Source organism: Phasianus colchicus, chromosome 1, assembly GCF_987193195.1.
Source record: "Phasianus colchicus chromosome 1, bPhaCol1.hap1.1, whole genome shotgun sequence".
Classification (NCBI taxonomy): Eukaryota; Metazoa; Chordata; class Aves; order Galliformes; family Phasianidae; genus Phasianus; species Phasianus colchicus.
In genome coordinates, this window is record NC_143436.1 from 117,397,143 (window position 1) to 117,424,474 (window position 27,332).

Here is a 27,332-nt window from a genome sequence, read left to right on the forward strand (position 1 = left end):
TAAAGAAGTTTTTCCTGATAACCAACCTAAACTTACCCTGACGCAACTTAAGGCCATTTCCTCTCATCCTGTCACCTGTCACCAATGAGAAGAGACCAACCCTGCCCTTGCTGTAAGCACCTTTCAGATACTGAAAGAGAGCAATAAGGTCTCCCCTCAGCCTCCTTTTTCTCAGACTAAACAGCCCCAGTTCCTTCAGTCTCTCCTCATAGGTCATATTCTCCAAGCCCTTCACAAGCCTTGATGCCTTTCTTTGGACCTGCTCCAGCACCTCAATGTCCTTTCTGTACTGAGGTATATTCTGTTTTGAGAAATCCAAATTAATTTTATCAAAAATAAACTAAATGATGCATAGCTTTTAGATTTTAGGTGGGATTTGTGATTTGTAAGGTTCAATATCCTGAAGTTACATTAGGTAATTACAATATGTTTAAACTATAATTTATACTGGTATTTTCAAGTTTGATGGTAATGATTTCTACTGTTTTATTACTGAGGAGACTGCACCAGTTCAGACTGCTGAACATATCTTACTGTCAGCTTTTGAAACTATATTTTCTGCATTGGGATAACCAAGGTATTTCTAACCATTTGTTTTGTAAACTGTGCTTTGCAAGTGATAGGGGAAATGAAGTCGGGACTTTTTATATGGAGTCTTGCTGCATATCAGCCTGAAGGACAAGACTGAAGGACTGAAGTACATTTTTAGCCTGTTCTCCCCCTTCTCTTTCCCCCCACCCCCCAAGAAAAAAAAAAAAAAACCTTAAAAATAAATAGCGAATTGGATTTATAAATACAATCTATGAAGAAATACTCAGAAATACTGGAAATCTGAGAATCTCTAAATATGAGAGAAAAGGGAATTTATATGTCTGATGCGTGTCTTCATGTTGGGAGTCTGTTATCTTGAACATATATCATGACAACAAGTAATAAATACTTGGATATGGCTCATTTCAGTTGAGCACTTTAGGTAAAGATTGCAAAAACAGCTCATTTCCTATATGCTCACCTGAAAACACTAACAGAAAAAAGGTCATTAAAAAGCTAAAAAAAAAAAGGGAAAGACTCAAAAATCAGCTTTGTAAAGATAGATGATGAAATAGTTTCAGAAGGACATCATTATAGCAATGGAGGTGCTGGCGGGGGATGTTCTTATGAAATCCAGTGAGAATTATTTATTAAAAGAAAAATTTTATGGAAAATCAAATGCTTTTAAGACAGTACATAGTCATCTCATTATAAAGAAGGAAGTTTCACCTCAGTTTCATATAGCTTACAACTCCTTTTCTTTAAACATTTTTCAATACTTGTGAAGCATTTAAAATTACATTCTGAAGGACAGCCCATGTGAGGGTATCACCAGCTCAGGTATAATCAGTGGAATAGCACACCTTGCATATGGCTCCAACAAGCTGCAGAATCTTGAAGGATACTGCTTTGAGGTATTTGTTGTTCCTATACTTAAAATACCATTTCAAATAATAGTGCCTAGCTCAGATATGTGCTCCCTTCCCACGTGTTTCTTCACAGTTAGGTTTGAAGACCTGGAGATATGCTTCTGAGCAACAGCAGCTTAAGCACGGACTAAAAATGGAGGCTAGACGATTTCTTTTCTTTTTGAAAAGGAGTATGTATTTTTTACCACCATTGCTTCATTCCTCACAATACAGTTATTTGATGGCTAACACTATGTGACTACATTTAAAATGCTAAAGCTATATTTCCAACAGTTTTGCTACAGAAAACTTCAGAAGTGAAGCATACTGTGTCAGGTACAAATCATGGAGATACCTGCTAATTCAGTACCAAAATTCAGATTTACTATTTGTCTATGCAATATGTACAGATTAAGGTAAGGTGCTAACAGCTGTACTCTGGGATGAACAAAATACCTTGTACATTTTAGTAGGAGAATTAAATGGTCAGCAAATATGTAAAATGTCATAACTGAAGTATTAATGCCCACTACTATCAGAAAACTGTTGGAGGAGATTACAATTGAAAAAAGTGGGGAAAGGATGGACATTTCAGCAGTGTTTGCAACAGCTTTAGTTCTGAATGTAAATATATTTTCTGTGAAGTATAAACCAGTAAATGGAGCAGCAAACATGTCTTGAAACCATTGCTAGAAAAGAGAAGTTCTCTCCTTCTCTAGAGAACAGTTATTTACAATCCTGTAACTACATTTTTGTTTCTACTGCATTTTTGGGACACCAATATTACACTTCTGTAGAATAAGATTTTTTTGGGGAGGGTTAATAAATAAGCATATACAAATACATCGAGGAAATGAGGTAAAGCTTTTGGGTGGTAGATCTTATTTTAGGTTGATGGCTCTTGACACCCAGTGAGTACCTGGTCTGCTCCCCATCACCACTAGTGATTGGGAAAAAAGGGAGGAGGGAAATAGTTCGTAATCTTTTGGAATGAAGATTGATTAAGCAGAAGCTTAATTTCCTGTATAAAAAGGGTAGCTTAATCATTGTTCTGATGACTCTACTTTGACAGCTGCATGCTCCACTGATTCATATTTTACTTATGTTCTTTGGCAGAGTGAGTTTGATATTAAATTTTGAGCTGAGTCTATAGTTTGGAAAGAGTACTAAGCCTAATGATTTTGTTCATATAAACATTCATTAGTGTCATCAGTCTTATGATGTACACACCTGTCCTCTAACATTGTAACTCATCTCTCAAATTGGATGACCACAAAATCTACAAAAAGCCACCATAAAATAAATAGTAGGGGAGATGATTTCCCCTTTGGTGACTTGCAAATTAAGGCATCACATTAAAAATCACGCCACTGTGCATGCTAACATTAGGAACATCAAAAGAGTGATACATTTAGCTTCTTTCACAGTTTCTCATGACTTTAAAAAATACATATTTCAGTCCCTGTGATGCAAATTCTATCAGGAAGAAAAAGTAGGGAATGCATCTGGCCTGTTTATTGACACCATGCTAAGATGAGATATAGCCTGTCGATGTTAGGTGCATACTTATATGGCCATCCTGATGACATGCACATGAAAAGAATGATTTTTCACATGCAGTAATCACCTTGAATTATTCAAAGTGCAGCTTCTTCCTTCCATATCTATCATATATTATTGCTGGGCCAGATAAGTGAGCGTAAGATGGTGGGGACATATTTCAGTCCAAAGTGGGCTTTTAAAAATGAATTATTAAATCCCTAAAAATAAAACAGGGGTTTATCATGGGACCTTCAACTACAGAAGCACTAGTAAGCATAATTAATACTCAGCTCAAGAATGGGCAATCTACTGCCACCCCCTCTGGAGAAGTAACATTAAATGAATTAAAATGCCTCATGTAATGAATAGGAAGAGATCTATTATTACTATAAACTCTTTCTGGTTCCATTATCTTCACCTCCAATTCCGTATCAATCACTACAGTGATACGTAAGTAAGGAATACTACAGTCACACATGTGATTACCTCAAGAATTCTCAAATAATTACATTCTGTGCCAAAGGTACAATATATAGTGAGATACCTGCAGTTAAGGGTCAAAAAAGATGCAAGCACTAGAAACTAATGAAAGGTTTACATCAAGGATGAAATTGAGGTAATTCTACCTGTGCTATACAGCTTTACGGAGGGATAAAATTGGACTGGCCTTTCCGCTCAAGCTGCAAGGACTCTGATTAGACAAACTGAGAACAGGTAACTGGAGAAGAGCTCCTAAGATCAGGCTGAATCATAGCTCTTTGGGAAAAGCACTTTTAACAGTGAATAACTTGTACAACCAGATTTATAACAGAGGAGTAGCTACAATTTGGCAACAGTGAAACTCTGAATGTCAAACCTACCTTGATTCACACCCATAGATTCCTGAACAGTGGATTCCACTGGTCCTTGACCCATCAAAACATGGCTTTGAGGTTTTAACACACTTTGTATTATTCTTGTATTCACATTTATGATTCTATGTTTAGTGTCACATATATTACTAAGACAGAGACCCCATTTTGTGATATTTCTAAATAAACTGTAGCACGGTTTAACTTTGCTGCTAAGTACATTTAAACCAGCTGTAGATCTTTATTACCATTCACACATCAAACAGGCTAATTGAAATATCTGCCTAAAAATGTGTGGTTTTTTTTTTTCTCTGAGAAACACAAAATATGAAATATTTATTTTTAGACATGCATAAATCTTTTTCCACTTTCATACTAAACCATCTTTAAAAAATGAAGTAAGGGGAGAAAGGAAAGTAAATCTTACTGCTTGGAAATAGTAATACAAAAAATGTTTTCAGGTCTTTTTTACAAAGATCCTTATTGACCTCTTCTTGCTTCTACAATTTCCACATTACATGTAGCATGTGATGCAGTCATCACTCAGTTTTATATATTTTAAGCTTCCTTCATTATTTTTCTTTTAGTTCTCATATGTACTTTCTGTGGCCACAAAATTCCAAAGGATTCTCTCTATTGCATCATACTACACTATATGACTTTCTTTGTTCTTTGTATGACTTTGCTTCAGTTGATAGCTGTGAGTCTTAAATCTTTTACTATGTCCTCACAGTAAAGAAGGGAAAAACTTTATAGAGAGAGGGGACATATCTTGCCACAATAGTGAGAAATAGTGAGAATTTTTGAAAGTACAACTTTGATCATTACAGTTGCAAAAACATCTGCAAAATGGCAAACATCAAAGTGGATGAATATGCAGAATAAAGAACAAAGAATATAAAGAAAGCTATTTATTTCTGAAGGACATAGTCAATATTTATGTTATACTGGCTACAGGAAATTTTCTTAATTTGTCCTGTTTTTCTGTGTACTGTATCTCTTACAACATCAATAACTTTCCAATGTGTTATTGTTATTTTATCTTAACCTTAAACCATTATATATATATATTTCCCTTTTTTAGGTCACCCAGCACTTGAGTGTATAAAGGCTGAAGTACGAACTTCGGTAGTGTTTGGGATGGTGTCATTTTATGAGATGAGCATAACTTAACTGCAGATACATACCACTACATTATTTCTTAATTGCTTGAGTTGGAAGGGATCCTTAAAGGTCATCTGGTCCAACTTCCCTGCAATGAACAGGGAAGCCTACAGTTACATTAGGATGCTCAGAGTCCTGTCCAGCCTGACCTTGAATGTCTCCATGGATGGGGCATCCACTACATCTCTGGGCAACCTGTGCCACTGCTTCATCATTTTAGTACAGCAGTTATTATTCCTGTAATAATTCCCATTTATCCACAAATATAGCAGAATCTCTCCTGTTGACTGCAAAAGACTGCATGTCTAAGAGAAATTTTGAAATGTTTAAAAGCTCCATTCAGAAATCTCACACACCTTGTAGCTTGGAGAGGAGGAAGTAGGAATGGGGCTTTTTTATGCTAGATCTATTTTATATGCTAAAAAGTTTTAAAATTTTCATTTAAAAATAAATTATCAAGGCTCTTATTCCATAGAATCATCGAATCATAGGATGGCTTTGGTTGAAAGGATCTCAAAGATCTAGTTTCAACCCCCCTGCCATGGGCAGGGTTGCCAACCACTAGACCACTTGTGTTTTAAAATGTTAGAGTATCTTCTTGAGGGCTTTAGAAACAATCAAGGAAGAATAGACAAATCGATATTCAGATCTATCATCATGTCATGTCAAAGTAAAAAAAAAACAAAAAAAACCATGAAAAGCAGCAACTTCCATTCTCTGCAGATAACATGAGAAGTGAAATCTCAGCCAGAAATTTAATATGTCTCTGCAGCTTTAATAAGATGATCATCTTGTAACTCTGCAATGCCTTCACTAAATCATCATCAGTAAATGGAGTTTGTGCAAAGCCTGCTGGAGATACCATGCTGAAAAAGGTGTGCTCCATGTGCACTATAAGACAATTTAGACAAAAACTGTTTCCAGAACAGGTTCTACGAGTCTTTTCTATCACACATAGTATTTTTTTAAGTCTGTGTTGGAAAATAGGAACATTTCTTAAATTGCCACAACTGAAACTTAAATCTCTTCTTCACAGCACTCAGGAAGGTACTGGTCATGTCCTGTTACTGCCAGTCAGATCAGATCTCTATATGTAAGGCTGAAAACCACAGTAGCGTCTATATCTGCCTAGCTACCTCTGTAGAACAGGCATTACATCTTTGGCCATTATGTCCTTCTCAGAGGCAGTACAAAAATGTAGGGAACAGAAACACTTGTAGAACGAGGGAATGGAACAGAACAGAACAGAAGTCCTTGTAGGAGAAGAGATTGGGACTTTGGAATCTCAGGAGCTGTGGAATCTGCATTCCTTTAAAGACCTTTCAAGACCTGTCTGGACAAAGCCTTGAAAAGCCTGAACTCAGTATTGAGTCTAATTTGAGCAGGAGACTGGACTAGAGATATCTTATGGCTCCTTCCAACACAAATGTTGCTGTGAGTCAGTGACTGCTATACACGTACAGATCCATAGTGGGAGTACTTCAGAGCAACCAATGGGCCTGTACAGATTAATCTGCTAAGCACGTGGTGTTCTATTCTTACCAGAATTATCAACACAGTATTAGGCTGCCTACATAAGTTAGAAAAGAGACTACTGTGAGCAAGGGAAATCAAGTATTCAACATGCTCTTTATGTACACAAGCCATTTGACCTACAGAAACAACAGAACAGATAATCTCCCACTTAGAAACACAGTTATAATCTTAGAGAGATTCTGCTCTTCACTTTCTGTCCGCCTTTGCTTCCCGAGTTCTGAGAGGTGCTGGACCAACAGCCCACCCTCTACTGTCCTGGCATGCAGCTGCTACTTGTAGATGAGCTCATAAATCATTACCCTGTGGGCTCTGCTGTGGACTGCTTTTCTCCTATCTGCTGCTTTTCCCTATTTTGTGTTGAGGTTACTGGTACTCTTTTATTTGAGGTCACATTTTTCTTTTATTTCTTGACACATTTTTGAACTTCTGCCTAATGTTCCGTTTTCCTCATTTTATCCATTTCCTCCTCCATCAGCTGATGTGTCCTCCATTGCCTATTTCCCTCTTCCTATAAATATATATATAGTGTTTATTTAACTTTCTTTCAAGGATTTTCTCTTTCTCTTCTACTTTTTCTGTGTAATTTTTCAATCACATCAGAATGTCAGGGAGTCAGTTACATATAAGTGTTACAAATGTAGAAAAGCTGTTTAACTTGTCACACTACTGAATGTATATCACTACCTGTGAGAACACATTGTGTAGACCATATATAGCTGCAATACTGCTCAAATTTTACCATATTGTGGGTAAGATGCTGTAGGCCACAGCCTTGACTACACCATTAATAATGAAATGTGACAGAGGAGATGGAGAACCCTGTCATCCTTGTATTCTATATTACACATTGTCATCCTGTCAAGTCAAATCTAATATAAATGAATCACATTAATCAGAAAATGTGAATTTGTATTTGACAAGCTAAAGGAGCATAACATCTTCAATTAGACTGGCTACCTAAAATTAGCTACTGACTCAAGCAAGTATACATGGTCAATTTGCCTGACTGAAACTCAAAATCAAGTAAGACGTATTAGATAATAGATAGCCTCAGAGTGAATGCAAGGCTTTAACTCATCCAATGGGCCACGTTGACATCACACGAAACTGCAGTGAATTCAGCTATATATTCAGTTTGGGGTCATCTCTCAGCATATGATTTATAACATAAATTTTAAGCTTAAATGCTTCAGACTCTGTTCATCAATAATTCAGTCTTTTTGTTGAAAAAGAAATAGCTGAGTTCCATCTTAAAGGCTTTTTAAGACTTGTGCTGTTTTGGGATCCCAGCTATGAAAACCAGACAACAGGCTTCATAAGTCTTCAGTTCCATACACAGCGAATATATTCTACAGGTTTATTAGACTGAGATACCAGGAGGAGAGGCAAATATGAAGAATATACTGAAGACACATGTGTGCAAGAACATAAAGAGACTTGAGTGTAGAAGATGAGGAAGGATGATTTCTATATGCACTCATGCTGAAGTTCAGGCTAGGATTTGGCCGACAACCTCCTAGGGTAAGTACAGGGTTGTGGTTAGATGATTGCCATGTGGCTGCCAATTATTTTTCAGAGCTATCTCCCTGGGCAGCTGTGGCTACATGTTCAAAAGAACAAGACAAGACCTGTTCTTGATATCCCTGTACTTCATATGTATCAATGTGTAGATTATCCATAATCAACTACTGACACAGAGGTGTGTGAATTTGCTTCTCAAAGGTAAAGTTATCTCTTGTCACTTGAGTTGCTGAATGCAACCAAATATACACTAGATTCTTAGCAAAGATTTTCAGCTATTTTTAACCTTCACAGGGAAGCCAAGGATTCAGAAAATAACTTACTTCCTTTTTTAAAAACTTGCCTTCTGGAACTTCAGAATCTAAGACAAAGCTTAAGAGACCTGAAGTCTCTAACTTTTCCAGTTTTGAATAAAAATAATCTTTCTTCCACAAAGATCAAAATTGTAACAGTTATAGAAATAAGAAATGTCTATTACAAACAAACCAAATAATAATAGAAACACAGAATGATAGAGTGGTTTGGGCTGAAAGGGATGTTAAAGACCATCTAGTTCCCATACCAAGGCTATGAGAATAGACACCTTCCACTAGATCAGGTTGCCCAAAGCCCGATCCAACCTGGACGTAAACACTTGTAGGGACGGAACATCCACAGCTTGTCTGGGCAACATTTTCATTTATCAATCTTCTTTTTAAAGTGTAGATATCTGAATATATTCCAGTGCCTCACCACCCTCATAGTGAATGATTTCTTCCTAATGTCTAAATCTAAATCTAATCTGTATTAGTTTACAGCCATTACCCCTTGTGCTGTCACTGCAATCCCTGACAAAGTGTCCTCTCTCTAGCTTTCCAATATGTATCCTTCTTTGTCAGTAAATGTTGTCACAGAACATATGTTCTTAATTAAAGATATCTTCACTTAACTATGTTATCCTTCATTTATGACTAATTATAATCAGCCATAAATACAACTCCATGCTGCTGGCATCTGCCAAGTGATTGCACCCAATGGCTTTTATGTAGTTTTCTGAAAATGGGATATGCAATAATGTAAACAGGATGCTTTATAAGTTTTTTTGCACTTCCCTCAAATCCATTTCACATTTTATTAAAATAGACATAACTGCTTTCATAATATAACACCTCACATCTAGATTTGGTTTTCACACTTCTTAGATTGCTAATACGATTAAAATTATACTGAGAAAAGGAACAGTTAACAAGAATCAGAGACAAATGATGCTTTTGGGTTAGCTGTTTGACTTTCATTATGCATAGAGAGAAAGGATACTGTATACACAATAATCTATATAAACAGATTACATACAGATTATATACAGATAACCTGTATATATACCTGTTGTTTGCTTTTTTTTTTTTTTTTTTTTTTCTGTCAGATAATCTCCATGACAGGAATGTCAAAGATATTTCTAAAGTGGTAAATGATACAAAATTTATAAAGGATCTTGCAGTAGGGATCTTCAGATTTTCAGTGCTCTTGGATTCATCCATTTCTAACACTTCACGAAACTGCCAGCAGTGAGAAGAAATGACCATGAAATGTTTGCCTCTAATACCTAAAGTTAGCATTAAAAGAAGAAAATCAGGAAATATTGTTTTGGAGAAGAAACTTGCCAATGGTGTCATTTAACTTACTATAAGGATAAGGTAATGAATGCATTCAATGTCACACTAAACAATAAAAACACCTGCAGAATTTCAGCCTGCTAAGTGACACAATCTCAACTGTACGTGGCATGGAAGACCTATTACTTCTGCTGAAGTCAACTCTTTGAAAGGTTGATAACTGGAAGATAAGGGGAAATGGTTTTAAGCTGAGGAAGGGAAGATATAGGATGGATGTCAGGGGGGTAGTTCTTTACAGAGAGAGTGGTGAGGTGCTGGAACAGGCTGCCCAGAGAGGCTGTGGATGCCCCATCCCTAGAGGTGTTCAAGGCCAGGTTGGATGGGGCCCTGGGCAGCCCAGTCTAGTATTAAATGTGGAGGTTGGTGGCCCTGCATGTGGCAGGGGGTTGGAGATTTATGATCCTTGAGGTCCCTTCCAACCCTGGCCATTCTGTGATTCTGTGAAATCAACAAGAAAACAAGGCTTGAGCACCTTAGCAAATAAAACCTCCAAGTCTATACCTTGATTTCTTATAAGGAGAAATGGACAGGCCTGCCCTATTCCAGTCAGCTCCCTGTTTTTCAGCTTAAAAACATCCCTTTCCCAGAGTTTGTGTGGATTACCTAGTGACTTTATGCCAGCTATTGTTTTGAGGAGAAAAAAAAAAGAAAAAAAATTGTTCATTTGACTGGTATTGTCAGGCACTGAGCTGTCAACATCATTACAAACATTCAGACAACAAGGGATTTGCACACCTATCTCTGTTTCACAAGTTTATCTTCTTTTTAGTAGTGCTCACTATCCACACAATTGTAAGGAAGTTTAGACTTCCTTAGCCTCTCCATTCCTTTAGTGTAGGGATCCAGCTAAGACCCGTTCATTGATGACTGCAGCTTTGCTATTAGTATTAGCCTTTACACTTTGGCAATAAATTTTGTTATGCAATTTTTTGCTTTTTTTTTCTGGAACCTTTTGTATCTATTTAACTAGGCTTACAACAGGGCAAGGGTTGGAGGGACAAAGCTAAAAAGCATAAAAATCTGTCCAAAGTCACAGGAAACCTGGAACACCACATGCTGATGTAAGATTACCAAATGAGTTCACAGACTGGATGCATATAAGCCACTGATAATGCAGAGGAGATACTGGGCCTGTTTGCTAAATAAACATCACATGGAAGTCATAGAAAACCACGATACTGCTTATGCAAACATATCTATTTGGTTCACCTTGCTCAGGAATTTTCCACAGTAGGTTTACAGGAAATGGGCTTTCCATTCCTTTACAATATGGTTTTTAAGGAAAAACAAATCTTTACATGTTACATTTTCTCAGTTTATTTTCTTGAGGCAATATATCACAGAACGACTTTCAATTCCACTTAAAATATACCAGTTAATTCATAGGAAAATAAACAATGGAGGAAATGTGTAAGTAACAGATATCAGCTTACTTTTCCAACTGATAGCTTGTCTGTCTCAGGCATTGGAATTTCTCTCACCCCCTCAGAAAACCCTTATATTCTTTAGTCTGACTTGTTTTCTTTTGCTACCTTTAAAGCAGAGAGCTCCTCAGTGTTTGTTTTCCACAGAACACGAGTCCTATCTGCAGATGCCCTGCTCCCTGCTGCTTACTTAAACTGCTGTTTCATGCACCTTTACAATTCCTGATACAATCTCTCCTGTTTCTCACTGGATCTCAGATATAGGAGTAGCAAACAAAAAATGCAGATTTTTATTTGCTCTGTTTTGGTGGAATTCTTGCCAAGTGCAGAATTGCTGAAGCTCAACTCTTGCTTTCTCTTTGATAAAGGCACAAAGTCAATGATTTTTCCTAATAGCAAGGCTCATATAAAAAGTTCTGTCACTTTTGATAGAAAGCAATTTTACTTACGTGCAGATTAATAGGAATTTTAATGGCAGCTACACTCTTCCTTCTCTCCAAGGGCTATGAGTACCTATACAAATAGTTTTGAAGTGGTTAGAATTTATTCAGTCCTACAAAAACAAAGCACCAGATTTTGATACACACCCTTTCTTTTGACCATAGTTTATCTTAGAAAATGTAATAACCCACATGCAGTACTATATTTCCTAGCTCAGCCTTCTCGTCATATCAGTCTTAGCAAGCTATTCTCATCTGTTTCTGAAAATTCCAGTACAGAAATATATTGATCTTCAATATATTGAAGATGGAATGGGAGAGGAAATGACAAAAATTTAATGGTCATATAAAAGCTATATTTAATGTCATATATACAAATTAGTGTTAATGTGGGAAGAAAACATTATTTAATGATACTTTGGCATTACCTCTTTTGCAAGTAGGATCTGTGCCAGTAATACTGAAAGTTTAGACATCATTTTTCATATATTGATGCACAGACATTTTTAATACATGGTAAAGCATTTGGACCTATGATGGAAATGGATAAAGCAGATGTTGTGAGTGGCTTAGATTAAAGGGCAATAGCTGTCTGGAGATATACAGAACAATAGCTGAATAAAAATCTTTGTGAAATGCTTAAAAGGTTGTTTTGCTCTTTCTGTCCAATCCTATAATTCTGTGTGGAAATTCTCAAGAAAAGATTTTTAAGAAAGTAAATGAACTTACGTTTTATGGGAAGTTTATGCTGAAATGCAACCTCAGCTGCTGAACTGATCCCAGAACATTTTAATATATATGCATCTATGTCAGACAACCTCTAAGTCTATGACACAAATTCATTTAATCCCCTATTTTAAGTAGGACGATAAAAGCTCTCATTTCTCTTCTTCCTCTGCAGGAAGCAGTTTGGCTCAGAGAAGGACTTCTCTGTGGAAGTTACACAATGAAATCAAAGATGAGTTTTTTTCTAAAGTCTTTTTTAAAAAACAGACCTTCAGAAATCACTAGATCTTTAGCTATATTTCCCTACCACTATCACCTAATTTGATGTACTTCTACTGAAATCACTGAAACTATGCTAAGCTTGCTGATGATCATCAAGAGCTTTCAACTGAAAGTGATTAGAAAAAAAGGAGATTACATACAAGTAGGAAAAAATTATATGGTGTTATACCTTTCTCATAAATAGAATTACCTCTTCTCAAAATAGAAGGTAATTTGCTTTTATACCCTATCACATCAGACAGAGACCAATTTTAAGGTCATCACAACACGTAGTACCTATATAACAAAGTAATCAGAGTAGCACCTGAGAATTTTATGACCCTGGCAAAATGCATCCTATAGTGTTTATTGACATTATATTATTGAGCAAAGGAAGGAGGCACAAGAGACTCTTGTAGAACACTACTGCTTGAAAGAGTTGTTTATCATTACACATGCAACCGACTGAAAGATAAGAATATGAAGCCTCTCACAGCACAGATATAGCAGCAATTTTTGATTAAGGCTTGGACTAAGTAAAATTTCTTCATTATTTACTCAGTCAAAGAAAATCAATTGCTACAACATAATCCTATTGCCAAAACCTGTATGGACACATGGCCTATCAAAAGCATAAACAATTTCAACACTAAAATAAATAAGCATTCAGACCTTGAAAAAGACATACTAGCCATTTTACTTCCAGCATTAAAACACATTCCTACTCCAAATGATCAGAAAGTTAACAAGTATTTATTTCAATTAATTCCTGAGAAAGAAAAGAAGTCTGATTCATCTCTGCTGTCCTTTAGAAATACTCCAAGCTATGACCAAAGGATTCTTAACCCCTGTTCCTCTTACAAGGATTACTACTGTTGGTATTACTAGTATGTGGGATGGAAAACAGGTGAGGCTATTTTTGCTGGGTGCATGCTGAAACAACTGGCACTTTCCACATGAGAACTGCCATGGTCAGCTTCTAGAGTGGATGATCCAACACTCAAATATTGGCAACACTCAAATATTTTAAGCAACACAGGGCCTTGACATTGCAAAGTAGCTCCGCGAGTTTACAAATTAACATGTTTACTATAAAATATGAGTTCATTATGCTACAGAATATAGTTTTTAATTGCATTTATTCGGCAATCCCTAAGAATACCAATTTCAGATCTAAAAGTGCAGTATTAGAGAAGCTAAGAAGCAAGTCTGCAACTTAATCTGCAGAAGGATAAGGTGACAAGGGCAGTGCTTCAGGAACACCATCATCGCAGATCCCTGGAATACATTTGTACAGTACAACACCTGTACAAAGAGCAAGAATGCATGTATTTGAAAACTGTTTTTACTACAGAAGTCTTGTTCGAGTCCTTGACTATAATTAAAACATTTCTTGCCTTCAGTGCAGAGGTCACATTTCTTAATAAGATTTAAAGGCTTTTGAAAGAGAGTGGAAATAGTTTTGGTCATGTAAAAACTCATTAAAAATCCACAGAAGTCTATGCACACTTGGACAAATGCTATGAAGAAATCAGCAGCTCAGTCAGCTGTGAGGGATTCTTCAAAAGTCTTATGCTTTTTTTTTTTTTTTTTTTGTGAAGTGATACCACAATTTTCCTACAAACAAATTAGTTTCAAAGCATTCAGAAGGTCAAATTATTGATTTTTTTACAACACTAATTGCTTTATTCTTTCACTTCTTTGCACTACATGTTCACTGACTACATGTCCTAGATAATTCAAGAAAGCTAAGTACCTCTACATCTTTAACACCATGAAGGACTTTTGGAATATGTTCATGTAACAGCTAAGAGAAAGAGTTGCTCTTAACTAGAAATGGGAAGTTGACGTTGCATACATTAACAGTTATTTACAGCATCAGTAGGATATAGGAAAAGATGAATAGAGTAGCTAAGGATGCATGAGCACATGTGCAGTGTAGGACATCAGAACTTTCAAGGAAGTGACAGTGTGGTAAATGTAAGGGTGACTTTTGAGAGTTAACTCATTGTGTTTTTAAATGTGAAAGTGATCCATGGAAAAGTTTTTAATAGATCACAAGTTTAACTAAATCACTTCAACATGCCTTATTATTAATTTACTATGTAACTATGATTTATTCCACATATGTAGCCTTTGTAACAAAGATTCATATTGTCTGTTGATGAATCATTGGGAGAATAATACGACTAAGGGGAAGAGTCCATTAGGGAAAATCCTAAATTACCAGAAAATATGTGCTTTGGACTTTTGAAGCTATTTTTGAACTCAGCTTGAGTTGCAACTGTTCTCCTTTTATCAGGATCTGAAACTAAATTTCAAAAAGAAAAAAGTGAAGAGGAGGATATAGAAGAAATTTAGAGAAAAGGAATACAAACTTTAAGTTGTACATTACAACTGGAGTTCTTTAAGCAATATAGAACTAGGCTTAAACAGTTCTCATCACTATAAGAAATTCTGGGGATAATAACTGGAAGGGATCACTCAGGTAAGTGAACTCTATCCATCCCATTTAGAGACCTTTATTGGAAAGTCCTGTATCTATCTGCTAATGGATATCAGGCCAATGTCACTGCCAAGGTTACCACTCTGAATGCAGATTTTATATGGATCTTACAGGAAAGAATTATGCATGTTCTAGTTTGACATGAATTTGCTAAAATTAGAGCTTCATTAAGGGTCTTCACAGCATCAGTGTCTTTTGTTTACTCCATCTATTACAACTGTCACATACCTGCCAAATTCAGTACTGTACTTAAAAAAAATATATATATACATATATACATATATACATACATACATATATACATATATACATATATATATCCACCCTACAACTATTTGCCATTTTGTGCAGATTCCTTATGGACAAGCAGTAAGTATTCATTTTCTCAACTATACTTGCGTAGAATGCTTTTAAGTAGGTAGGTTATGAAATACTACATAAACATATTAAAAAAAAATATTAAAATTCTCAGGTCAGGAGTCAAAAGAATTTTACTTGCAGAAGATATGTTTTGTTCACAGTAATCATAATTTGAATATTATTACTTTTTTTTCATAAGTAGTAAGTCAGAGTGCATTTACCACTGAGTGGCTACTATGTTTAGTAGAGCTTATCTAGCAGAAAAGTCTATCTCTAAGCTACTTATCTCTGGATTTCACCACAGTATTAAGTGAAGCATAATTATTTACAGTGAAACCAGGCAACTTACTTTGCAAAATGTTCTTAAATAGCAAAGGCTGCCTTGACCATTTACTTTTGTCAACCACTTTGCTTCCCATCCTATGATGCTAGGCATATGTTTCTTTGGAAAAATTAAATCAGAAATGTTATATTCTTGTAGTTCCAAAACATCATAAACTTTTTACCTAAGTGCCCAAAAGGATACTGCTCATACTGTTCATTCCATATTTTCAAACTTCCTGCACTTACCTCAGAAACATGCGGAGAAAAGTGTTAGGTTTCACACAGTTGTCAGCTGAGGATATTGTGAAGGTCTCAGTGATGCCAGCTTTGCTCTCCCAGGGAACTGTTCCATGTTTGTTTTTCTCCAGAGGCTCTTGACTGGAGTACAAATGCTGTGTGATTGGGCAAAAACCATTTCATAGAATCATAGAATGGCCTGTGTTGAAAAGGACCTCAAAGATCATCTAGTTTCAACCCCCCTACTACGTGCAGGGTCACCAACCATTAGACTGGTCTGCCCAGAGCCACATCCAGCCTGGCCTTGAATGCATCCAGGAATGGGGCATCCACAACCTCCTTGGGCATCCTGTTCCAGTGTGTGACCACCCTCTGTGTGAAATAAAGATACATCTTAGCATATGTGTTCTCAGTGACTTGGCAGGTTACCACACAGTCTGACTCTGTCTGCAAATAGTGATACTTTTTTCCCAGCCTTGATAAACACAGGAAAAGATTTTTATTTTTTTTTAACATATAGTGAAAAAATATATAGTAAACTATACATGTTAATTGATGCCACAGAGAAAAATTGTCTGCGGTGGAAGAAGTGCTCTTCTGTTCTTTCCTCTAACAACCTTATTCTTTCCAAAATCAAAATAGAAAACAAAAGAATGCAAAGACATTACCTGTTTCTGCCTGCATCCATGCTTTTTCTGTTCTTGAATCCTCACCTGGTCAGTTGGATTGCTCATCTTCCTCACTCTTTTAGGAGTCCAGTTTACTCTCTTCACACAGGATTCTCTATGTATTAGTCTCAAGAGCATCCTTTACACTAAGTAGTTACAATTGTTGACACATAGCTCAACATTCCTTCCCCTGAAATAACTTTGTTTCTTATCTACCTCATACTAGGATCCTCTACAACTGCTCTCCTGCAATACCTGTGTGAGAGATCAACAGCACTACATGAAGGAGGAAAAGAATCAGTCTGTGTTAGTGTTGGCAAGTGCTGCAACGCAGTGCAGAGGAAACAATCACAGAGAACAAACAGGTGGTGCTGAGGATTCAACATCTATACTGTGTATATTTCTGGAGCATAGCAAAATTAATTTCAAAACCCTTCAACTTGACATTTATTGTGCCCACGTATTCTTTTCAGTATTTCTGAAGTGCTGCTTGGCTGAGCCATACATATCAATGAAACTGTATGGCTCAGGGTAGTGCTATCAAAGATAACCAAGTTAGTGACCAGGTCTGCAGTGTCTCTGCCTGTGCTAAACATACAATTCACACTGAGAACCTTAACTCTAATATGGGAAGTAGCTGGAGCCCCAAATCCAAACATTGTCCAGTTCTGAAGAATGTCCAAATAAATTCTGAAAACAAGATGGATTCAGGTAGACTCCTGGTTTTCAGAGAAATCTTATTCCCTTCATTATTGTGTATTTTGTGAGGTTTTTTTCCTATTCTACAATATTTTTGACAATGTCACACTACAGTTTGGCAAATACTGCCAGCTGTTAACATGTTATGATGGGATCCAAAAGGTGTGAATTATAAGACCAATAGCAAGAATTTAAGGAATGCCTAGGGCTATTAAAACTGCAATAGATCTCATGTTCTCTGTCCAGTATGCAATTCTGGAAGCACCGTTATGAGCTAAAGGCAGTACTGCATCAAGGCTAGTACTCAGCTCAGCAGCTGTGATCAGAGTGCACATAGAATTGAGTTGTTGAGTGTAATGTTATTTTTAATGTTGTCTTTCTTTATAGCAGAATTGCATCTTCAACCACACTTCTTTCAGAAAGTCTACTGAATGTTTTTCTCACTGTATGCGTTCAGCCTGAGAGACAAATACCCACAAGTATCAGACAGTCATAGTATGCAAATTCTAAACACTAGAAATGACTTAAAAAGTTTTAGTCTAGCCCATTTGTGTGTCCTACTGACAGCTTGTGAGCAATACAAACCATGGATATCACAGTGATCCATGACATCTTTTGCCTAACTCCCAGTGAAAGAAAATTGTGGCTTACAGATGAGAGAAAAATTTACAATTAGAGAGCAACTAAGAAAGAGACATCATGAGGTTATCCACTGTCAGCTAAATTTAGAGCATCTGAGTACATTATCTTTCACCTTTGTCCATGACGAGATACACACTGTTCCTAGATTTACTTGCAATGCTTAAAAAGAAAGGTTAATAAAAACCAAAGGTTTGTAGAGATCAGTAACTGAATTTGCTATAATTAATGTATCTTTTTCTTTAGATACTATTAAGGCATAATTCAGAATCTTAGTTCCAGTTAGAACCCATCCCTGTGTATTTCATTCCATCTTTTAGACAAAGTCTCAGTCCTGGGCCGCAAACTTTTTTAGAGATAAGACTGTGACTGTTCATATCTAATGTTAACAAAGCAGAAAAAATCTTGGAAAAATGAACCTCCTTTTCTCTCTCTTCAGCTGTTTCTAGTGTGGGTTACTTCCGACCAGCACTGACAGACTAGCATGTACTTAGCCCTAGTAGTAACAGTGCTAAATGGAGAACTCTTCAGCACTGTTTGAAGTCAATCATTAACAAAACACAAAATATAAAACTTAACAGTTCCTGTCTGGAGAGCAGTCTGCAAAGACACACTTAGATTTCAAAGCCTATACACGACTCCCACAACTGTTAGATGCTGCTCATAGCCTCCCTTTTATGGACTTTTAAACATAATTTATTGGTGATGAGGAGCTGATCAGCCTGAAAACAAACACTCTTTTAAATTTATCATCTATGGTTTAACTTCAGCTCTGTAATTGATCTTTATATGGAGCACCCGCTTTGGATGGTTTGCTAACAGCTGTCTCATATTACTGTGACCATTAATGTTTTATACGCTATCACAACTTTCTTATGCCAACAATAGCACCTTTCACCCTCTTGCATCTCTTCTTCTCTGAGACACTGACCATCCAAATCATGAGGCAAAAAAACGGAGCTGCCAGAAGATGGTCTATCCATAGTAGCAAAATAATTAGGAATGCTTAAGAAACTTTCTTAAAACAACAAAAAAAGAAAACCTGAATGTTAAAAAGTCATTGTATTTGAAGATCAAAATTCTCAACTGATGCTTTTAAAAAGCAGAGGATTTCTCACTGCAAAGATGAATCCTCGTCACTTGCACTAGTTACCACAAGTTTTTACACATTTCAGCAGCTGTGTGTAAGTTATGTGTAAATCTGTAGACTTAAAAAATCATCAATAAGAATAAATGCAACTACACCTGAGAAATAAGGCGAAGAAATATCTAGAGTCAATAGTTATATATAAAAAAATCAAAACAACTCCTAATAGACTTAGTGTGAATATAAATACAGATGATAAAGCTGGAATTCAGTGATGCTATGAAGTAATGAACAAGAGCAACCTATGTTAGTAGCTGCAATGCCTCCTCCCTAGGTAGCTATGCTGTTCATAACCTATGTCACCACTTAGCATTACAACTGCTGAAACTGTCTAGTGTCTATCTAAACCTCACAGGGTAACTGCCTCACTGACATGAACAGACATTATTTTCATCAACATGCCTCTGTGGTAAAAAGATCCCCCATTCACAGACGGGAAATTGAAGTCTGAGAAAGACTCCTTTATCCAAGGTCAGTCACAGTATCTGTTGTCTATGCTTGGAAATGAGCAGACATCTCCACTGTCCTACACCCGTACTCTGCCAACATGGCATTTAATTCTATCATTATTTTTATATCGACTGTGACCTTAACTTAGATGTGATATCAGCTTAAAATAAGCTGCTGCTTGAAAGTCTCCTTGAAAGTTTGTAAGGAGTTAACACAGCTGAAGCTAAAACTTTCAGTATATGTCAGTTTTTTTATTACAGCTCACAACAGTATGATATTTTTTTCCCCAAACAACAAGGACTTTTAAAAATAATTAAAGAGAAAAGTAGGTCAATGTCAAGGATTAAGTGGTACAGAAGCATAAAGTCAAATAAAATCAAAGTTAGTATTTAATTCACAGTCCCATTTTGTTGTGTTCCAGTACTTTTTAAATGAAGTACTAAAGTGGAAATAGAATACTTTCACTTCATGTCAATTCTTAGTTTTTCTAACATGAACTACATAACGTCATATCTTCCATTGCTGATAAACCACATCAAGCTACAGGGATCTCTGATTTATACAGTACAGCAGAATAGGTTAGAATATGAAACTTAAAAGCACCAAATATATTGCCAAATAAAACCAACTATATGGACATTTATAATGAGGCTAACAGTTCTAACCCTTTCAGTCTGCATGGCTGTAATTCCCATTTTCTTTGCATGAAGAAAAATCTTCATAAATACAGAAAACTTTTTACTTTATACCTTCAGATGGTGATTATCTAGAAACAGTATCCTGGGCTGCATCAAAAGAGGAGTGGCAGCAGTGAGAGGGAGGGATTGTTCCCCTCTGCTCTGCCCTTGTGGGGTCCCATCTGGAGTACTGTGTTCAAGCCGGGGGTCCCCAACACAAAAAGCATATAGAGCTGTTGGAGGGGGTGCAGAGGAGAGCCATGAGGATTATTACAGGACTGGAGCACTTCTCCCATGAAGGCACATTAAGGGAGTGGGGCTTGCTCAGCTTGGAGAAGAGAAGGCTCCAGGGCAACCTCATTGTGACCTTCCAGTACTCGAGGGGAGTGTAAGCAGGAGCGTGACTGATTTTTTACATGGTCTGATAGTGACAGGACAAGGGGGAATTACTTTAAGCTAAAAGAGGGGAGATTTAGGGGAGATGTTAGGAGGAAATTCTTTACCTAAAAGGCAGTGAGGCGCTGGCACAGCTGCCCAGAGAAGCTGTGGTGCCCCATCCCTGGAGGCACTCAAGGCCAGGTTGGATGAGGCCCTGGGCAGCCTGAGCTGGTGGGGGGAGCTTTTAATAAATAAATTTTTCTTTAGATAAAATCCCCTTAATTATGTGCATAAAGTTATGAATATTTTTGTTTTTCAGGTTTGTTTACCTGGCAGCAAAAGTCTGGACAGAGTTACAAAATGAGCTGTCTGCTTATGTTTCTGAACAGCCATTTTAAATCCCTGAAAGGTAAACTCACAAAGCTATGTAAAATAAATCAATAAAACCAAACAATAACAAAAGTGTGTATGTACTTTTTTCATTGCTGAGTTACAAGGAAAAGGACAAATGACAAATTACCAATGGAGTCCTAATATCTCTTTCACTGTATGTCAAGATGATGTGGATAATGAAAGTCACAGAAAGTGTTATGCACAGCATCTAAGCAAAACTCCATTAATACTAAAAGAGCAAGAGTAGCCTGAGACACCTATTTGATGTTATAAATTCTGGAGATGCTATAAATTCTGGAGATTGGCCTATGCTTTTATACATCCTGGAATTATCACATAAATTTATAATTTAACACAAATTAGCAGTATCATATTTTAAATATAAAACATCTGTGCTGTCAGTGACTGCTTTTTCATAGAGAAAACAATTCAGTCTATTTTGAACTTTAAATCTCTGGACTTTTACCCTTTTCCCATTACAGCACATCAAAGCATAATTGCATATGATAGCATATGTCTGTGTGGTGTAGACTGCCAACTAAACTGCTGTCTAAAAATATCATCGTTGCTGGATCATTGTCTTGCTGTGGTAACTGTGAGCCATGACAAATTTCTCCTCCACCTTACCCACCTTGGTGCACTGTGGTACAGTCTGTAAGCACCACACTTCTGTTGTCCAATGATCATGACAAAAGCGTGCATACAAAAAGATGAATTTCAAAGTAAAAAAAGAAACGAAAAATTCACTCAAAGAACTGCGTCATACAAAACAATGGATGGATTGCAACAGACATTTATGTCATTCAGCATGTGTAAGTTCAACTGAAAGAATAGTGATTTTATACACAGTTCATGCCATAGAGACTGACATAAAAATGTCTTCAACATGTAAAAAGAATTCATTTGTCTCATCTACTGCTTAAAATCTGATTCCTGAACTAGTGGAAAAAAATTGGTTTTAATGTCATTCTACAGCAGACACAGTTTAAACTATTTGCTCTTATTTTTCAAAGACACTCTATTCCTAACAGTGCAGAAGTTGGTACACTAAAGAATTTAATGATCTACTGTGAGATACTATTTGTGGGTATCTGGAGAGCTATGCACTGAAAAACATGAAACCCTTCATCCTGTTGTTGATTCACTTTTAATAGTTGCTAAAACACATGCATCTATTTCCATAATTTGTTATGAACAGAACTTAGACAAGAGAGGCTTTGTCTGTCACTAATTTACAACAATTATAGAAGGAATTAAAAGCAATTAGCACAATGAGGCTCTGATTTACAGTTTTAAAAACACATACACACAAAAGCAACAAAGGTGGTAGTTAGCGGATGTTAGTATGAGTAAGGAGAGAGTGATTTTATCTCTTTAGGCAGTTACTGAAGTATTTAACCTCTACTTGCTATGTTCTTCTAACTGCAATTAGTCTAACCGCTAAGACCCTGAACGTCGCTGTATTTTAGGAGGCATGCCACCCTCTTATGAATCAGCTACAGCTGTAATTGTACTGTGGACAAATTCTTCTCTACAAAAGGAATTTCAACAGGTTACTTTCAATAGGTATAGAAGACCCGGCACTAAGAAAAGCTGTTTGTGTGCCTGTGCCATGTGTTTTAATGGCATCGTTGTTTCTGTACTTACATGCTGAGAATTTGCCCTTCCTTTACTGGTGTTATGAGAAAAGTCTGACTTGTAGGAAAAGTAAGAGAAAACTAACAGTTTCATAATGTGCAGCTGATAAGACTGTCTGAACTATTACAGTCTATTTGGAAATGTCCTTGGAGCTTTTACTTGGGGTTCTCTGGGGGAAAGAAAAGTCCTAATAGGCCATTCTTTTAATAGTAATGATAGCAAATAGAACTGATATCTGTCAGCTGTTGTGTATCAGCAAAAACTGCTTTCTGTTTGTTTAAAAATGACAAAGCCTAACTACATCTGCACTGAATTACACATTTTCTGGAAAAGGGTCTTCCGTTCATTATTTAGTAAGGGAATAGAATAAATACATAAATAAAAACATTGGAAAACAGGTACTAGCAGCCTTGCTGAAAAAAACACATGAATACTCAGTCTATCTTCAGCACTAGATTATTTGAGATACTAAGTTAAAGACACAATGCAATCATGCTTTAACATTGATTCAGGATATTCTGCATTTCTCTACATTTTCCAACAATCAAAAATCTCCATATTGTGATAAGACAATAGTTTTGAGATGGCTTGAGTGTGCCTTGGCTGGAACAAAATGGGGAAACGCAACCTTCAGCAGTGAAAGGTACAGAATATTCTGAACAAGGATTCATAAGGGAAAAAGAGGCTGACAATAGAGTTGCTCTTCTGCTTTGTTTTCTGGGAATCACTATATCACTTAAGTCAAACTCCAGGAAGCGAATGTAACTTAATGAAGAAAAAGGAAGGTTTTCACAGTACTGTCTGCAAAGATCAGAAACCGTATTTGTTACATATACCATTCTTGTTGAGATGATCTGGTAAAAATGAAGAATCTTAATTACACTAACAAGTTTTCCAACAACTACATTAACTATAGGAAAAAGCAGACTGACTTATTTTTTTATCTTTGGACAAGCATGTGCAGAGAACCTTTCTTACAACCAAGAAAAAGAGTTAACAAATTAAGTATGCAGGAACTCAGAAGGAGAAGTCCTCTAAGCTTCTACTTACCTGTACCACTGACACAGCATCCCATGCGCAGGACTGAGACAAATCCTTCCTGTGGAGACACAGAGGAAAATAAATTCACTTCGTTACTAAGTATCTCATAATTAAGCCCAGGCCCGTGACTTAAAACAATCTTGCCCAGAGATTTATATCCAATGAAAAGAAAAATTGATTTCATTCGTTCTTTGCATGGAAACTAATAAAAGCATATGGACTTTATCCTCCCCAAACCTGAAATGTAGGAACAATCTCTTTTTCCTATTTATGCATTCCACAGCAAAGTTCCAGTCATTTTATTACATATTTTTCATCAGAGAAAAGGCTAAAATAAGAAAACTATATTCATAATTATAAATCAAGAATACAAAGAAATAGTTGATTTCTCTCATGAATCCTCCTGGTATGATTTAACCATTTTGAGCAGACAATAAAATTGAAGATGAAGAATACAGTATGAAAGTGCATGAAAAGGTTCATCCTGGAAACATTCAAGGCCAGGTGGAAGTGCTCTGGGCAGCCTGGTTTAGTGGCTGGTGACCCTGCACATAGCAAGGGGGATGAAACCAGATGATCACTGTGGTCCTTTTCAACCCAGGCCATTCTATGATTATGTGATGATTCTATTCCAGGCTACCTTCTGACTCTCTTACATTCTTTGAAGTACAAGCAACATCATGCATTTCAGAGGAAAGATATGGAACATAGATTACTAAACATGGCAAAATCCAGCCTTTAAAAAGAGACAGGAAAATGAAGTTTTTCAATTGAGAGAATTTTACAGGACAAAAAATGCAATCAAATGGAATGGATTACATCTATACACATTTACAAGTGCAAGTATATTTGCATATATAGTTTTGCATAAACTATATTAACATTTTTTAGAAAACTGAAAATAAAATCCAGTCAAAAATCCTTTGAAGAAGAACAAAGTGCTGAGAAGACAGAAAAAGGGAGCAGGCAAAGAAAGACTGAATACTGAAGTACACAAAACATGCAAACAAGACAGTTAAATCACCTTTAATGAAAATTCAGCTGTACCATCAAAGAATACAGAGGAAGCTGTAGGTTTTGTCATCTGAGCTTTGAGGTGCCAAGTGTTTTCAAGGTCCTTAGCGTAGATACATATTCCAGATGCACTCTGAATCCCAGACATGGTGAAGATGTATCAAGATGTACCAATCCTAAATCATCCCTGCATTTCCATGGTCTTGATTTCTGTGGAGAGAAAACTACAATGCATAGGCTTGATGCCTTCATAGCACCTAAGCTCCAGGACATAAAAATCTTGTACTGGTTGCTCAGTGTAACTACTGAAAGTCTTGTTACCTTCTTTCCTTCTATCCAATCTGATGTGCAGCAGAACAAAGGCAGTTTGTGTGTGAAATGCAGGCTGGATCACATTCATGAAACTGGTCTCTTCCAGCAGTGCTACTGCTGCTGCAGTCTGTCAGCGACAGAAATATATTTATGACGAGTTAAAAATCAATACTACCAAGTGTCAGGGAGAAAAGCATCCAATTAAAACAAATGAGAATGTATAAGAAATTACATTATTTCATGGTAGTAAATTACCCTTTCCTTAAAATGAACTGAATACTGCTCAGAGTGAAGATGAATACAGATTATTTAGTAACTAGAAACAGCCTAGTGACTGGGAAACATATAGAAGAAAACCAAACCAAACTAAAACAAATCAAACACACAAATCACTCCAAAGAAACATTTATTGTCTCCATCTTATCTATTAGTGACCTTGGATTTTTTCATAGACAATATTTGGTAGTGTTTGGACAGTTTTGAATTGTAATTAATAGATAACTGTCTAGTCTTACTATGAATATGCAACTCAAGCAAAATGTTTCACTTCCACTCTTTTGTTCTAAGATCCTATTTGTGGTGTTCCCAGTGAATGATGCCAGGCCAAAAAAGCCAAATAAGAGAGGTATATTTTCTCTATTTGACTGGTAAAAATGGCTGATAGCAAAAATGCAGCCAAGAAATTAGGAATAAACCAAATCAAATAACCATATATGTTTGATTCATTTTGAATTTAATTATTACAGGATTAAATTATAATGTTGTGATAAAGATCTGAACTGAGAGAGAGGTTTAGTTTAATTAAGATTCACAAAGGCAAGTTTTCCAATATTCCAAACTTGCAAATACTGTGATCAGATCAGATTTCTTGAATCCAAGGAAAATAATGATATGCCTGAAGTTAGACACCGACTGCATTTTCCACAAGTTTGGGCCTAAGTGATAAACTATGGAATGTGAAATGGCAATTTAGGGAACAGCTTGACCCTAGAAAGGTAGGATGCAAAGAACAGCAGTCAAGATCCAGCTCTCCTTGATTACTGACTGAGAACCTTTTGTGGCTAACCTGTGATTTCTTTGAACAGTACAGACTGACTAAATGAATAAAAAACTCACTAAAACAAGAGAACTAAGTAGCAACTAATTCAGAGATATCACAAATATTAGCCAAAGAGGAAAGTACTACTTGTTGAGGGAAAAGAAGGGATGGATGCCTCTGAGTCAAAATAATAAGAGCTATACAGCAAAGAAAAGTGCTTTTTTTCCATTATTTGTAAAAATAACTGCCATGTCCCTCCCCCACCCCAACAATTTCCAAATCAGTTGATTTGACTAAGTGCTCCTATTTTTCAGACAAAAGATTAAGGGCATCCCTAGGACGATGCATTGAGCTTCTACAACAACTTACACATTCATTAAAAAAAATACTACTCTAGCAACCAATAGGAAGTGGATTTGTATTCTTATTACACATTTGTACAAAATAAATATAAAGGAAAGACAAAGTTGTCAGAGAATGTTGCATGAAAATTTGTAAGACTGATAGGAAATCAAATGACTATATCTTGCTATGTTTTTACATTGGAAAACTGGAGTTATAGCTACCTCTTTCCCTTGGTCTTCATCCTGTTTGTTTATGCTTTCTTTTAACATGGGCATTTTTAACACAAAAACTAAAATATCACTGTAATGGTATAAGATGAATGTGAAAAAACAGGCCCAGGCCCTCCTGTCCATTTTATAACCATATTTTCTTCTCCTCAGCCCTCTAACCATAAAAGTGCATGCCTACAAGAAATAAATATAGATGGGATATCTTCTATGTTTCGGAGAAACTCATTAAAATATGACTGGATCTTGAAGCTTGGGTTACTGAAATTGCTACACATTTTCAGAGAAAAACTCTGAATTTAGAGAACAAAAACCTGTATAAAGCCACAAATATACGGAAACAAATGAGAATAAGGAAAGTGGAGGGGGAATTATTGCAGAATTTAATCTACTCTGGAGTATTTACTGGGTACAAAGGCATCAGGCACATCATCAGGGCAGGACAAAGAGCCCAAACACTGATCCTGATGTTGGTAGCAGAAATGCTGGCTCCTCTATTGATGTTAACTTCCACAATTCCTCTGCAAGTGGTGCTTTGATCCAGAGCCAGCATGCTTCAGGTCTTTGTGAATAGTGCTTGGATTTTGATTAAGAAACTGGATAACCTCTATTTCAGCTCATGAGAGAAACAAATTTTCAGTTTGTTTCTGCAGATCCAATAAAATTTATCATAACATCTGTA

The 27,332-nt window shown here is 36.4% G+C and overlaps 1 protein-coding gene across 2 annotated transcripts in view; it reads right to left on the reverse strand.

Annotated features, from left to right (window-relative positions):
- Positions 1 to 27,332, reverse strand: part of LOC116232730 (uncharacterized) — a 51,727-nt gene that overhangs the window by 15,245 nt on the left and 9,150 nt on the right. The window contains exons 5-10 of one of the 2 annotated variants that reach the window (XR_016459806.1): positions 25,049 to 25,166; positions 24,738 to 24,937; positions 23,723 to 23,771; positions 16,249 to 16,355; positions 15,993 to 16,138; positions 11,579 to 11,642 (exon numbers count right to left, since the gene is read on the reverse strand). Coding sequence is in view for 1 of the 2 variants with exons in the window: in XM_090124242.1 (XP_089980368.1) it covers positions 13,822 to 13,861; positions 15,993 to 16,138; positions 16,249 to 16,355; positions 23,723 to 23,771; positions 24,738 to 24,875 (480 nt within the window). In the remaining variant the exon portion in view is untranslated. Of the gene's footprint in view, positions 1 to 11,578; positions 11,643 to 13,122; positions 13,862 to 15,992; positions 16,139 to 16,248; positions 16,356 to 23,722; positions 23,772 to 24,737; positions 24,938 to 25,048; positions 25,167 to 27,332 lie in introns of those variants that run through there. The other variant, XM_090124242.1, reaches the window with a different exon arrangement.